This window comes from Cynocephalus volans, chromosome 2 (genome assembly GCF_027409185.1).
Source record: "Cynocephalus volans isolate mCynVol1 chromosome 2, mCynVol1.pri, whole genome shotgun sequence".
In the NCBI taxonomy this organism is placed as follows: domain Eukaryota; kingdom Metazoa; phylum Chordata; class Mammalia; order Dermoptera; family Cynocephalidae; genus Cynocephalus; species Cynocephalus volans.
Window position 1 is genome coordinate 13,885,194 of NC_084461.1, and position 14,651 is coordinate 13,899,844.

Genomic DNA, 14,651 nt, shown 5'->3' on the forward strand with positions numbered 1-14,651 from the left:
GAGGCTCTGCATCCTGAGGTTGCAACTGAATGTTTGCGATGGGTGGTGGGTCCTAACCTAGTCTGCTGAGGAGGTTCCACGCCCAGTAGGGCCATGGGCGGGATCACTAGCTTATCTCACACTAGATGACTCACTGGGGTACACAATGTGTTTGAGGTGAGCATGGGTATGGGAATCGAAGAGGGAGGTGACAGTGACACAGAAGAGCAGCATGGGGGCTGGGCAGTGGGTAAGAATGCTGTGAGAGGGAGGACAGTGGAAACTCTACCCAGGGGCCGCGGGAGCAGAGGAGGAGGTGGATGGAAGTGGTGACATCTCTCCAGACTTGATCTTCCATCTCCACCTCATCCCTGTCGGAGATGCTTGGGAGGCGGCCCTCCAGTCAAGAGTGCAAGGTGGGGTGGGGGGTGCTCAGAAATCTCTCCTGGGACCCCACTCCTCAGGTCTTGCCCCTTCCCCGGAGCCCATGAACAGTTTAAAGGGGCATTTCAGAAGCTGGTGGCCATGTGAAGAAAAGCAGAAGGCTTGCAGCCTGTGGCCTGGCCTTGCTTGTGTGGCTTCCCAGGGCTTCCTGTGCCCACCAGGAGGCAGGGTGGGGGAGGGAGGGAGGAGGCAGCCCCACATTAGCCAGAGTCAGAGCCCCAACTGCCCAACTGCCCGAGCTGATCTGCTGGGGCCCCTGGCCAAGAGGTGTCCTCTCTTCATAGGGCTCTTGTGGGGATAAGACGAAATGGTATCAGCAACGGCTCTGAGCTAGTTCTATAGAAATTCAAGGCAAAACAGGAGCTATTAGTGGTACCAGTGGCAGGCTGTTTCCTTCTTTCCTAGTTTTTATTTTAAAACATTGTGTACTATTTTGGGGGCATGTTCTGCTAGCTGTTTATTTTAGAGTAAAAGCTTGTAGGTTCAAATAATGAAGCTTTAATGAAATAGGCATTTATCAAATGATCAGCGTGACAGTCCCGACTGGACCTCGGGTTACAGGTCCGGAGGGTTATGTTCCTCGGCTGTGATAGAAGCTGGGGGAGGACAGAGCTGCTGTCAACAGAGGTTTTCAGCTGCAATAAGTCTTCTGCATTGGAACCAAACTGTATCCAGGTCTTGCTGTATGGACAACGTGTGCATGCATGAACTGAAAGAGATCTGCATGCCCATGAGCTGAAGCACATAGTCTAGTGTCTTCCCTTAAACACATGGCATGAGGTTGGTAACCTCTTAGTTTAACTAAACAATCCACAAAACAAAATCTAATAGATTAATTTTTTTAAGGTTTATTTTCCCTTTTAGAAACCAACAATTTCTCAATAGGAATAACCTCCACGTGACAATAGGCATATCAATTAGGTAAAGCATTATAGGATCAGCATCAAGGTAAGCTTAAATTTTCCCTGTTATTTTTTGAAGAAAATATTCCACAGTTATCTTCAACACCCCCAACACTGCATTAACCTTCTAAGGGGAGGTGGGACTGAGAAACACCAGTGTTCCCAGAAGAGATCCCTGTCTGTCAAATAGTAATTTTAAAAAGCATGTTCCAGACACCGCACTGCACAGGTCCTCACCTTGTCAAAAGCAGGATAGACGGCGCGGATTTCCGTCAACCAGCCATATGGCATGTGACCCACGGGGTACGTGGCTGTCAAAATTGCCACCGCCTAGAACAGGGGGAATCAGCAGAGTTAGCATGGGCATCATCAGCAGAAAGTCCTCCAGGAGCTGCCCTGTACTCTGTGACAGAGCAAGTGGTCTCAGGTGCGGCTACCAGCGACAGATCCCTCCACACGCGGTGACCAGCACTGGCCAGCCACAGGACGAACGGGAGGGGAGTGGCTGAGAGAGCCTCGTGTTCTAAGGGGCAGGCACTCTGATGCGTCCCTGGGGCCAGTGGAGTAGACAGAAGACCAGAAGGACACGAATCCAGTGAGAAACAGGCTCAGATCACTGGCTCAAGAAGCCAAGGTTTCAACCCGGATCCCCCAGACTCCAGAACCTTTGCTCTTTCCATTGAGCCACACCGACCCTTCTCATCTAGCTCAATTCTCGAGTCTCCAGAGGAAACTGGGAGCCCTCCCCTCTGTCCTGAGAGCCTTTGCTCGGTGTCCCCTCTACGCCTCTGTGCTGTCCTTCATGTGGCTCACATGTTACGTGCGTGTCAGTGGCGTTGTGCTACTCTCCTTCCAACTTGACTCACTTCCATCTTCAGCCAGTATGGCCCAATTTGGATTTTTAATTTAAGAAGATTAACAAATATTTTGTACAGGAAGCTATCAATGTGTTTCCATGAAAATGAGAGTTTCTTCTCATATGAATGGAAAGGAAGAAAAATGAAAGCAAACAAAACATCTAAACCTACATTCCGGCAGGGTGCAACTCTCTACCTAGTAAAGGAGGAGCACAAGCTTCATCTATTTTAATTAGCAGGACAGAAATGCCCAGGGGTGCCAGGAGCATGAGGTAAGTCCCCAGCTGTGTAAAGAAATTATGGTAGAGTGTGGTGTGGTGGAACAAAAAAGACAGCTGGAATTAGGCGGACCTGGATCCAAACCTTCACCTCATCACTTGCCAGCTGTGCAAAGCATGCAACCTCCCAGGGCCTCCCTTCCTGTTCCTGCAGCAGCACAGTGAGAATGATAGCACCCCTCTCAGAGGGCTGTTGCAGAGTCAACAAAATGTACATAAATGCCTAACACATGAGTAGATGATCAATAAACGTCAGCCCCCTACCCCACATGCTGGGTCTATATGCTACTGAGGGCAACTATGAAATATCTCTCATGTACAATTTGTCCTTTTTCTTAAAAAAACAAAATTTAAAGGGAAGATGAAATTCTAGCACACAGGTGATTGAGATAGTCCCATACTTTTTACTGGGCAACTTAAACTCAACTGTTCAAGTAAAATAGCTGCTGTGACATTCATGATTCAAAAAACAAAATCCAGGAACAAACTGAGGCAAAAGAACATTCTGCTTTTGATTTATGGGCTGCTCTTTCCAAGCCAATGTGAGCCGTTTCCCAGGACATGGAAACTGGCAGGACACCCCAGCTGGAGATACGCTGACAGTGCACGCAAGGGCTCCAGGCTGCTCCTTTGCAAAAGCAGCATGTAAACAGGAGGCCCTAGCGAGCAGCCACCAGCCTTCCTTAAGGATCAGCAGTTCCAGAGACAGAATCACTTCTCCAGAGGGCAGTGAACAAAGGAAGTAATTCTATTTGTTCACACCCAACTCGAGAGAGGGAAAAAATGAGTTGACTCTTTCTTTGGAGTAGCTGCCAGTTTCCAGATACATTTCCTGTGTTGTGAGTGATTAAAAAGGTTGGTAGGTTGCCGAAGAGCAGGTAAAGCCATGACAGGTAGGCTGTGTGTGCAAGAAAGTGGGAAGAACAGGGGAGGGTGGGCTGGGAGGCAGTGGCCCTGCACCCTCTGGGTGTTCTCACTTCTGCTACCACGTGGCACGCTCAAGGTGGTATACAGGAAACACCCCCTGCAGCTGCAGCGAAGGGGCCATACTGACTCCATTAAAAAATGGAAACCTGGGTGAGAGTCAGAAAACCTGAATTCTCACACTAGCCCAGCTTCTAGCTAGTTTTGTGTCTTTAACCCTTCCTTCTGTGCTGTTTCTCATACAGTAAATGAGAAGGATGAATTTAATGTTTTCTTCCATAATCATGAAAATATAAAATTACATGATAAGTCACTGAATGAGATCATCATGCTTCCTAGTGTGACTACATCATATAATTCAGTATTGCAGAATTACTTGAGCTCTTAAGATGAACTGGAAATAAATTTTAGTCCCTTCCTCCACTCCCCCACAAGGTGATTACAAGTGCCCACATCCCCCAAAAGTGGCCTACCTCTGTAGCTGCAGAACTGCCACCAAGGTCCCGGGAAACAAAGAGGTTGACAATAGGCCTACTGATTCTCTGTGTGGCCAAAATTAGAGCCAAAGGCCACCAGAAGCTCAGCATTTTTCTTATTGTTGCATCTCCCTGCATTAAGAAACAGAGATACAAGTTCACTAAACTCCAGAAGTAGAACAGAGAAAACAATCAGAATCAATGCTTTTCCTTTTTATGTCAATCACGAGTCAATTCACTATACTTAAAAGTAATATAAGGAAAAGCCTCTGTAGACAAATCAAGATGAATTAAAATAAAATGCACAGTCTTATTAGAAATTAACTCATGCAGTTGGCAAGCTACTGTGAAAACAAAGCACACACTGAAGCTTGATGGATCCCAATCACTACTTTCCACGCAGGGAATCTCTAACCAAGGTGGAACCCAACTGCACATGGTCTGAGAAACAGGTTTGAAATGAGCCTTTGTTTATATCACCAAACTGGCTGGCTAGCAGCCATGTCAGTAAGAGGTAACTCTTAGAAATAAAAAATTATTATAATTTTCTTTGGAATTAGTCAGCTCATATAAATGTGCCTAATTATTCTGGCAATGTATAAATCTACTACAGAGGTTCTTAACTCTCAAAGCTCTCATAGAAGTCATATAAACTGTTCAGAAGCATAAGCAAAATAAAAGTGATAAAGAAAAAGTGATTTCTTAAGATTTATGCAGTGGAAGTGTATGATATCTTTAAAGCCTGGCTTTTATTATGCACTGGTGGTTTTGATTCTTCATGAGTGCAAAAGTTATATCTCAGACGCTTTAATTTATTTCCCTTTGTTGGTGGCTGAATATTAAGAGACAGATTGTTACCATCAAGACGAATTTGATGTGATTGGCCTAGTTATGGAAATAACTAGATAGTGTTTCATTGATGGCTTGACCTCAGATGGAGCTAAGTGGTCAATACAATTACTGTTCTGACATGATGAAAGTAACGTGTGGTCAAAGGAGAGATCAGGGTGGAGTGTGGTGATTTATTCAGGGGTATCTATGATCATTCATATCTGCTTTATAGCTAGATGGAAACAAACCAATGAGGTCATACTTGAGGGTATGAAAAATTAGCATACATATAAATCAGACACTGTTTATGCTTATGATGAACTAAATACTTTGGTTACTTGTGTTAGATTATGTACTATCTTTCTTCTTTCTTGTTCAACTTTCAAGGCACAGGCCAAACTCTACCTCCTCCAAAGACACCTGCTGTGGGTCAAATGTGTCCCCCAAAAGTTCGGTGTTGGCAACTTTACCCCCACTGTAACAATTTTATGAGGGTGGGAAATCCATTTATGATATTTGAAAGGTGGGGCCTTTGAGAGGTGATTGAATCATGAGGACTGTGCCCTTGTGAATGGATTAATCCATTCATGGAGTAATAAGTTATCCTAGGTGTGGACTGGTGGCTTTAAAAGGAGCACATGAGGGAGCTTTTACAATTCTCCCCATACGATACCTTGGTCACCACAGGACCCTACAGAGAGTTCCCACCCAGAAGAACTCCTCACCAGATATGATCCCTGGACTATGGACTTCTCAGCCTCTAAAACTATAAGAAATAAATTTTATTTCTTTATAAATTACCCAGTGTTATGTATTCTGTTATAAGCAACAAAAAATGGACTAATACAGCTTCTTTCACTACACGAATAAGTTCTTTCTCTCAACTTCAGTGGCTTTTATATTCTCACTGAAGTTCATATACTGTCTTGGATTCATGTCTGATTGTTGCTTCTGTGTTGGTCTTATCTGACATATGGGACATAAAGCTACCTGAGGACAGAGACCGTATCTTAAAATTTTCTGTGCTGCCCTATGGTTCCTACTCCTCCGCTTGGTTCCTAGGAGAAACTGAATAAGAGATTGTGATTGGGGCCAGTGCAGAAAGTATAAACTAAGCTTGGATCCCTGCTATGAAATTAAAAATAATGTGAACTCACCGTCCTAAAATCTTTGTTGACTATAGAATAACTTACAATAGAGAGTAAGAGGAGCCATTGATGTTGTACCTACTCCTTGGCCTGACATGACTTGCTGAGCCTCAGTTCCCTCCTATGGTGATAAGGAGGCTGGATAGTAACCTCTAAGATGACTTCGATCTCCAGAATTCATTAATTCTCCAACTGTGGTTCCTTGCACACACTACTGAGGCACTTGGCCTTTGGGTATAACATCATGGCCAATCTGATTATTTGACTTCATTGATTTCTCATTTCACGTGGCGATGGAATACAATTTTATTCTACTTGAATCTCAGACAGGCTGTGGTCGAGTTGGAAATGACATACCCCCAGCTCCGGTCCACTTCTGTCAGGGATGATGTCGTGAATGTTCTTGTAGTAGCCCAGGCACAGAGTGGTGCATCGCACGAGTGCGCCCATGTACAGGGACAGGATGGGGATGAGCAGGGGCTCCCGGCATTCCAGGTGACTGTGAAGCAAAATGGCTACAAAAACAACCTGAGAGATGGGAAAGAGGAAAAAGTCATGGGGGAGAAGAGAAAACTGATCAGCAGAAGCACAGAGTCGACAGATCTCTGAATGAAAACCTTGACTTGTACACAGGGACTTGGGCTTGATTCAACGCTGCTCTTGTACAATTCAGGTGCAGACGTTTGGGGTTCACTGGAAGAACACACCAATCGTTTTGTTATACTCACCATTAAGATTCCTATAAGGCAACTGCACATCTGGTTAAGGTTATTGCTTTAAAAATATCAAGCAACTTTGGCCTCCTAGCTCCCCTTTCCTAAATGTAGTAGAGCTTTTCCCTCTTGAGGCTGGATACTGGGATGCACGTGCAACCCACACCTGAGGACGCAAATTACCTTCCAAAGGAAAAATCAGTGGTGATCAGTGATGATATACAGGAAAAAGGACATTAGCATGTGTAGAGTGAAAGTCACTGAAAATGCTGCAACAAGGACCACCAGTAATTGTTATAAAACAACCTAAATTAAAATTTAAAATATTACCTTATAAAAGTGGAATAGGTTGAAATAATCAGAGTCAGCATAGATTGAAATCATAAAACAGTATCAATCTCTATTGAATGGTACAGTCTCTAAAGCAAATTTAACAGTGTGTTAACCTCCCCATCCTGGAGAAATCAGAGAGTCACCTCAGCCTGTCCAGAGTCCTCCTGGGACTGACTCATTCAGAAGACCCTGGAAGCATACTGAGTGCAAAAGCAGGGTAACTGGGGGAAGGGGGAATATTCCTGAGCAACATCAACTTTAATGACCAAATGTCCATGGAAAAATAGGCATGTTAAGCATAATCCCACTGAGTGATCCTACCCAAAGGATTATCCTGATCACAGCATTATCACGAAATCAGTGATGGTAACAAGTTGCAAAAGGAGCTGGAGAAGGAGCATGGTTCGTGACATCAGGACAGTCATCACCACAGGGAGCACCGAAGAGCAGGACAACGGAGAGAGACCCTTCTGAACTCAGCAAAAGTTTTAGAAACTAGAGGTGGTTTGCTGATAGCACACGCTGACTCTGGAGGCTGGGCTGTCGTTCTGAAACCCAGTACATGAGACTGGCCTTGCCACTGAGTCCTCAGGGGAATTCAGAGGACAGAGGTACTGCTTGGCTGCATGGACATGACCAGGCTGCATGGAGCACAGGCAGTGGGAGTGGACACAGTGGGGGCAGCTGTCCTCCTCCCCGTCCCCCTCCGAGGATTCTGCGGAGCTCAGCAAGGGGAATGAGGGAGCCGTGACTAGCTCCATGCTTGCTGCTTCCACGTGGGCCAAGTGTAATGCATGACCTGAAAGATGAGAACACCTGGTGGAGCCTGGCTAAGGACACACCGTGTCTGGAATCAAAGACTGAGTTCTGTGAGAGGGCCACAATGCTCACTGATTTATCTAACTAGTTAAAGACCTGTAGGACATCCTTATATGCATGCTTTGGAGTCAGTGTATCTTCAGCAAGCTTCCCACTGAACACCTTCAAAACCAACAGTGTGAAACTAAGATGATAATGTTCAGGGACTGAAAACCAGTTGTATGAAAAATGAGTATGTGAACATCAGCCCCTCCTCTGCCAAGTCCAGGAAGGCTCAGCAGGACCAAGGAGGAGGATCTGGACAAGAAGGAAAAGGGAGACACAAGTTCAAGAGGAATGACTGTGGGATGACAAGGAAATGGCTTGAAGAGCGGAAGGGAGGGAGAGCAGCGTGGACTCTCGGTCAGCAGCTCCCTGGGCCAACGTGAAGATGTCAGCCTCCCCCTGCATTTCTGAGTGATGCCATCCCTGGTGCTGGGGATCAGTGATAAATAAGAGAGTCCCAGATGCTGCTCTACTGGAACTGGCAATCTAGAGCAGGAGACAGAGCATTCATCAAACAATGCTCCCAGTGAGCATCCGCTGCCCAACTGCAAGGAAAGATGTCCTGGGAGGGGCTGAGCTGGCGCCGCGGGTGAGGGAGTGGCCCCTGCAGAGCGCTGTCTGAGCTGAGTAGGAGCAGCAGAGTTGATGGGGGTGGGGGGCCAGGACTGAGGCAGCAGAGCGAGCAGTGTGCAAAGACCTTCTGGGGAGGGGACTCAGCCAAAGTGAAGGAAGGACCTGCAGTTGGTGTGCAGAGAGTGAGGGGATGAGGAGAGTGCAGGGCTAGGGAGGGTCTTCAGCACCTTGCAGGCCATGATCAGGGTTTTGGCTTTGTATCAAGAACACCAGGAAGCTATACTTTAAGCAGGTTATAAGCAGGAGGGAGGTGGCCGGAATTTTACTGGGAAGAGATCACTGTGGCTGCAGTGGGGCAGGATGGAGAAAAGCTGGAGGAGATGGGCAGAGGTGAGATAGGGTGAGCCAGGAGGTTTCTCTAGTAGCCCAGGTGGGACAGGATGACCCCGTGGACCAGGGTGAGGGCAGCAGAGATGGGCAGAAGAGGGCAGATTAAAGGAGCATTTAGGATTCAAAACTAAAAGGCTTGGTGATGAAGGGAGACTCTTTTAAGGTGCTGCCCACTTTCTGACCAGATGCTAGTGTCATGGAGTAACTCAGAAATGAAATGCTTGATACAGAAGATCATATCATTAATTCAGGCTTAAGGTGCCTTTGAAGGATCTGGGTGGAAATGTCACCATGACATTTGCATAGGCTTGTCCAGAGCTCAGAGAAGACAAGGCTACAGATATTCATTTGGGGATCATCAATCACGTTGTAGATGGTATAAACCTAGGGCATGAATTCGATTCTTCAGGAACAGAATGCAGAACGGGCAGAAGGGCCGTAAGGAACACCAACGTTTCTAAGTCAATGAAGGAGGTGGCTTCACCCAGGAGGGAGCAGTCAACGGAGAGAAGGGCTGTGGAAACTGCCTGCCGGGTTTAATGGTACAAGGTCATTAGTAAGAACTGTCTGGATGAACTGCTGGGGGTGGAAGCCAAACCTGAACAGGTAAAAGAGTGAGAGGCAAGTGAGAAAATGGAGAAGGGAGTGGAAACCATGCTTCCAAGAGGTTTGGCCACGAAGTAATAGACAGAGAGAGAGAACTGTGGCCAAAGGGGACATGTGATCCAGAGAAAGCTTGTTGTTTTTGTGTTGAAATGACGTTTGAGCACATGTATGTGCATGAAGAAATGATCGCAGGGAGAGGGAAGGGATCACTGACAACTGATTGCTGAGTAAGTTTCCCGAGAGAGCAGGACCAAACCTGAGGAACAGGTGGAGAAGTGGCCCCGGACTCCTCTCCTACAATGAGGGGGAAACAGAGCTGCCGCAAGGGTTTCAAGGTAAGCTTGTAGGTGTGGTGGCCAGAAGCTAAGCATCTGGTTGCTTCAATTTTCTCCATGAAGTGGGAAGTGAGGTGGTCTGTTGGGAAGTGAGGTGGATGGAGGCCTTCTGAAATAGTTCCTACACAGTCAGCTGAGGTTAGTGATGAGATCGGACATTTACAGTCTGATCAGTCTGTCCCGCTGTGTAACTTTCTGCAGAGTCATTTGCCACCAGGGGCAGGTAGAGGAAGATACATAACATAAGTTGTTTCAGGACTGGGATTTTGCTGGAAAGCTGAGATGAAAAGGCAGGAGACAAGGGAGATTATGATCTGATCTTCCTTGGGATGGCAGCTGACCTCAAAAGGCAAGGGCTGGTGGCAGCATAGAGGTCATAGGATGTGAGGTCCCAGAAAGGGCAAACAACCTCAAGGAAATTCTCACTTTGATATTGAGCAAGCCAAGACAGCCCACATGACCATGAAATGAAACAAAAAACAGCAATATTTTGCATAAATCCCTATGCAATATGATTGATAGGAATATATGACCATTACAATAATGGTGGCACAGTAAAGCATGGCACCTTTGAACCAAACCAAGAGCTTTTCTGTACTATTGTGTGCAATTGATTAGCTGAGTAAAATTTTTTTAAAAAGGAAAGAGTTGCCACTGAAATTTGAGGCATTATAAACAATTTTCATTTTGTCATTGGGGATGACTTGTTATCTATGTCAAGGTGGTATTTTAAAGTACTTTGCTTAAGATCTATTTACTCATTAGCAAATTAGGTAACTAACACACACTTTTTTCTCAGGGGGGGGGGTGTGTGGATAAAAGACTTAAGAAAAAAATAGAATTTATTCCCTCAACCAAATTATGGTAGGAACTCAAAAAACAAGGTTTAAAATAACTACTCCACCAGGAACAGCCTGAGGCCAGATGGCATCTCAACCCCACTTCCATCCTCCTGCTAACCAGATCTGCGTCTAAACTTGCCATCCTTCCCTCAGCAGGCAAGAGCTAGGCTCAGATTTAAAACTGAAAAGGAAACTGGCTGTAGGTGTATTGGCAAAGTATTTTCCAGAGGTATGCTTTTCCTTTCTGCCTTTGGATGCTTACTATACGAGTCTTTATTTTAGGCAAAGTTAAGAGGTTTTTTTTGCCTTTGAAAAAACACACATCTACAAATGCTAGCTGAGTTGCTGATGACAATGTCTGAAATGAGAGGTGCTTCCTTAATTTTAAATTAAGTGATTAAGGCAGATTAGTTCATCTCTCAGAGGATGCTGAAAGACTGGGACAAAATTCTCTAATAACTCTACAAGAAAATTAACAAAATAAATCTAAGAATGTTGGTAGCTAGTATTGAGGTGAGCACACACACAGTGTTAGTAGGAATTAATTTAAATTACTTTTAATAGTGATCCATGAAGTGAATGCAATTAACTTGGAAATTTAATTCTCGGTCTTTAGGGAGGTACTAACAGCTCGAGAGTAGATTACTGAAAAAAGGTGGCTGAAAGACGAGGGTGCACAACAGGGGAAAATGCATGGAAAAGTTCGTAGGATGGAATTGAGAATTTGGAAGGGAGTTTAGTGATCAGTCTAACCTCCTCCTCTATGAAGAAATCATTCTCCCAAATCCCTGACGTAGAAACTTAGTCTAATTTAGAAATTGTAGGAATTAAATCTAATTTTCTGCTGAAGCTTTTCACGTGGTCTCCTTGGTAGGAGAAGAAGGCAAGAACAGAAAGCCAGGGCTGGCTGCCAGACCTCAGAGAACCAGACCCAGCAGAAAGTGAAATGCAGGCCTTCCTCTCAGACAGCCTGAAAAAGATAACTGAACCCACCTCCCGGTTCTTTTTATTTGGGGAAATCACGTGGGAACAGCAGTCCTGCAGCACAACAACATAAGAAACAACGTTTAAGAATAATTCCTAAGTGGGCTCTCTCTAGAACTGAGTGACGGACTGCAAATTGTTAGGCCAAGTGCACAGTGACCCTATGACCACCCCAAAATGTACCAGGTGTGACTTTATAGTCATTTCGTATGCACACTCTTTAAAAACAAAGGTCAAAACCTCATATAACAAATTTAAATCCAAATAACCCGTATTCTAGCAAGACTATACATACTTTTTACTATAGGGATTTTCCTTTTCTCATTCATTAGCAAACACTTATTGAAGCGCACATTTGCTGCTGCTGAAACTAGGTGGGATGGAGGAATGCACCGCACAGTGAAAGAAAAATACAGCACCGGCCAGTTCTGTTACACACGCCAGACAGCTACTGAGTAGCTCTGGGTGACACACAGACCATACTCACCTGAGCTATGACGTCTGAGATTGAGGCACAGCCCACCAGGAAACTGTATTTGTGTTTTAAGAGAATGCCAGCGTGGGTCCATGCCTGCCAGAAAGAAAATAATTTGGCATGAGGTACATCTCTGGGATTCTATTGTTTCTTGTCATTGCAATTTACTGCGCATTCCTGAAATACACTTTATACCCCCGAGAGCCTTAGCAGCAAAGTTATGATAAGTCTTTGGCTGGAGAGTTTACTGTAACTTGGTCTGGTGGCTAGCTGCATGTTAGATTTTTAAGTGGAATCAGTGACTGCACATATGAAGAGTCTTCAAAAAGTTCATGGAAAGATTTGTGTTATCTCTTAATTCTATTTTTCCATGAGCTTTTGGAAGTACCCTAGTATTATTTAGTACCAATTATATGTAGACTAGTGTACCGGTTAAGTACACTAGTTGTGTGCCCGGCAGGAAAGCTGAATGAGTAACAAGAACGGAGGAGACCCAGTCTCTCTCCTGGAGCTCTCTGAAGCACAGAAAAGCAGCATTATCCTCGTATGAAGCATGTTAGAATGAGGGCTTTAATTTGGTTCTGAGTTATTACAGTCATTAATGTAATCAATCACTCATTAATCAGTCTCACTGATGGATTGACGTTCTCTATTTTCTTGTCTGTAAGTTTGGGCAGGATCTGATCTGACACACTATGTCTTCAGGGAAATGAGGAGGAAGGTCCTATAAGGGCAGCAGATAACAAGAAGCCCCGGGATGGCAGTTCTACAGGTTTGAAGTTCATGAGAGGATCTGCTTAAGGATTGTCCTTCTTACCTTCAAGACTGATTTGGACTGCCACAGAAATAACACTTCACCTGAGCTAAACACTACCAGATAAGTATGATCTACTCCCTAGGTCTGCGTAGAGGATTCTTAAAGCAAATGTACTTCACAGGGCCTGGTTTTCCAAAGCCTTGCAGTTTCAAATATTGACCTTGCAAAGGACAGGAAATTTTCCTCAGTCTATAAAGTCTCTGGTATAAGATAAAGAATTGTAACACGGCAAGGTTGCTGGCTCAAGGCCAGGCTAGTTACTGATTGTTATGTAAAGATACTGAGAAATTGCTGTAAAATCACTTAATTGTCTAATGGAATGTCATCTGACTTGTTTCACTGAAAGTTATCAGCCTATATTGTTAAACTATAACCCCACCTATGTCTCTTGTTGTAACTTCCTGGGCTGAAGAATAAATGTGGGAAGAGAACCCCAATTCCGGGTTCATTTCCCAAGGAAGGGATGCCTCTCGCTTGAGGGTTCCGGGGAAGTTAACCACTTCAGGGCTTCTCACTGCTCAGAAGAGATGGGCTTTGAGTAATCCTTTGTGACTCTGTCATCCAAGGGAAGAGGGGTGACAAATCTGTGGGGGGCAAAGCAACAGGTCTGTGTCCAGGCTTTGTATAGCAGCTTCCACGTCCTTCCTCAGCTCATAGGTCCCAAAGTGCCAAGTGTTAAAAGAAACACAAACTGTAGGTAAACATTTGCAAACAGGCTTGTGGGCTGTCCTTGCTATCTGAAACTCATCTGGATGAGAAGCTTCATGGCTTTCAAATATTCTCTCTCCACCCAACAAATCAGGGCCATGCTGCTGGGGGTGGGTGGGGGAGGAGGGAGGAGATGACCCACTCTTTATAAACGTTTGCTGTTTTGATTTTTATTAGCAGTCTCTTACTATTATACTAGGGTCTTTCAGGGGGAATTCACAGATGAAATATGGAAGAAAAGGGTACCAATCACAAATGCTCTGTTGTAATACTGCGTTTTAGCAACTCTCTCATGGCAAATAAATACAGCCGAAGAGTAGTGGAATACAGTGTAGTTAAGAGTCTGCAGCTCACTTTTTCTGATGTCTAGAGTTCCTGGAGTTCACCGTCTAACAGTAATTCTTCTATGTGTTTAGATTCCCACTTGCAATCCAGGTGGGAGGACAGGCTTTAGAGCAATATTATGGATTCTGCCGAGGAAGTTAGGCTTTAACTCTTTCAGGATGTGAAAAGGTTACTCCATTCAGTCCTCCAGCTGGTTTAAAAGCACGGTGCTACCACCGTGCTCTGTGGACCACAACCCGTCTGCCTTTTTCTGCTGCCTGAGTTAACTGCAGCAGCTACCAGAGTAAACACACCTGCAGCAAGTGAGAAAAAGCAAGTCCAGGTACAAGTGTTCAGATGACTCAAGTCTCGCTCCCAGAGTGACATCATAACACGTAAGAACCAGAACTTTCATGTCCCAGCTAGCAGGTTAATATGTAAGGCTAGCATGCAAACCGGTAGAAAGCTGTCAGAGATTCAATGAGGCCGTGCCAATAACCTAACTACCGGCAAACAAAGACTTCTGATGACACTGTAGAAGACGAGCCATATGTCTTTGCACCTTGTCTCTTTCCTTAACACAGATGTGCACTTAGCTCATGTATCTAACGTATATAAAAAAAAACTTGAGGTAGGGGTGGGAAACAATGATCCAGACTAACATACTTTTGAGTCTCCTTCCAAGGGTAATTTAAAATGGAGCCCAAAGAAAGGGCTTATTTTCCAGTATTGAACATTATTGGAAATATATAAATATATTGCTAAGTCTCTTTTATATCTATGACACAGTTGAAAAGAAAAAAAGCACTGTCTGAGAATGCTTCAGTATCATGACAAAGAGTTTATGC

The 14,651-nt window shown here is 44.7% G+C and overlaps 1 protein-coding gene across 2 annotated transcripts in view; it reads right to left on the reverse strand.

The window, feature by feature from the left end:
* The window catches only part of ANKH (ANKH inorganic pyrophosphate transport regulator), a 142,222-nt gene that overhangs the window by 36,038 nt on the left and 91,533 nt on the right, over positions 1-14,651 (reverse strand). For both annotated transcript variants that reach the window (XM_063083470.1, XM_063083462.1), the window contains exons 4-7: positions 11,967-12,050; positions 6,197-6,367; positions 3,858-3,992; positions 1,563-1,655 (exon numbers count right to left, since the gene is read on the reverse strand). In XM_063083470.1, coding sequence (XP_062939540.1) covers positions 1,563-1,655; positions 3,858-3,992; positions 6,197-6,367; positions 11,967-12,050 — 483 coding nt within the window. The remainder of the gene's footprint in view (positions 1-1,562; positions 1,656-3,857; positions 3,993-6,196; positions 6,368-11,966; positions 12,051-14,651) is intronic.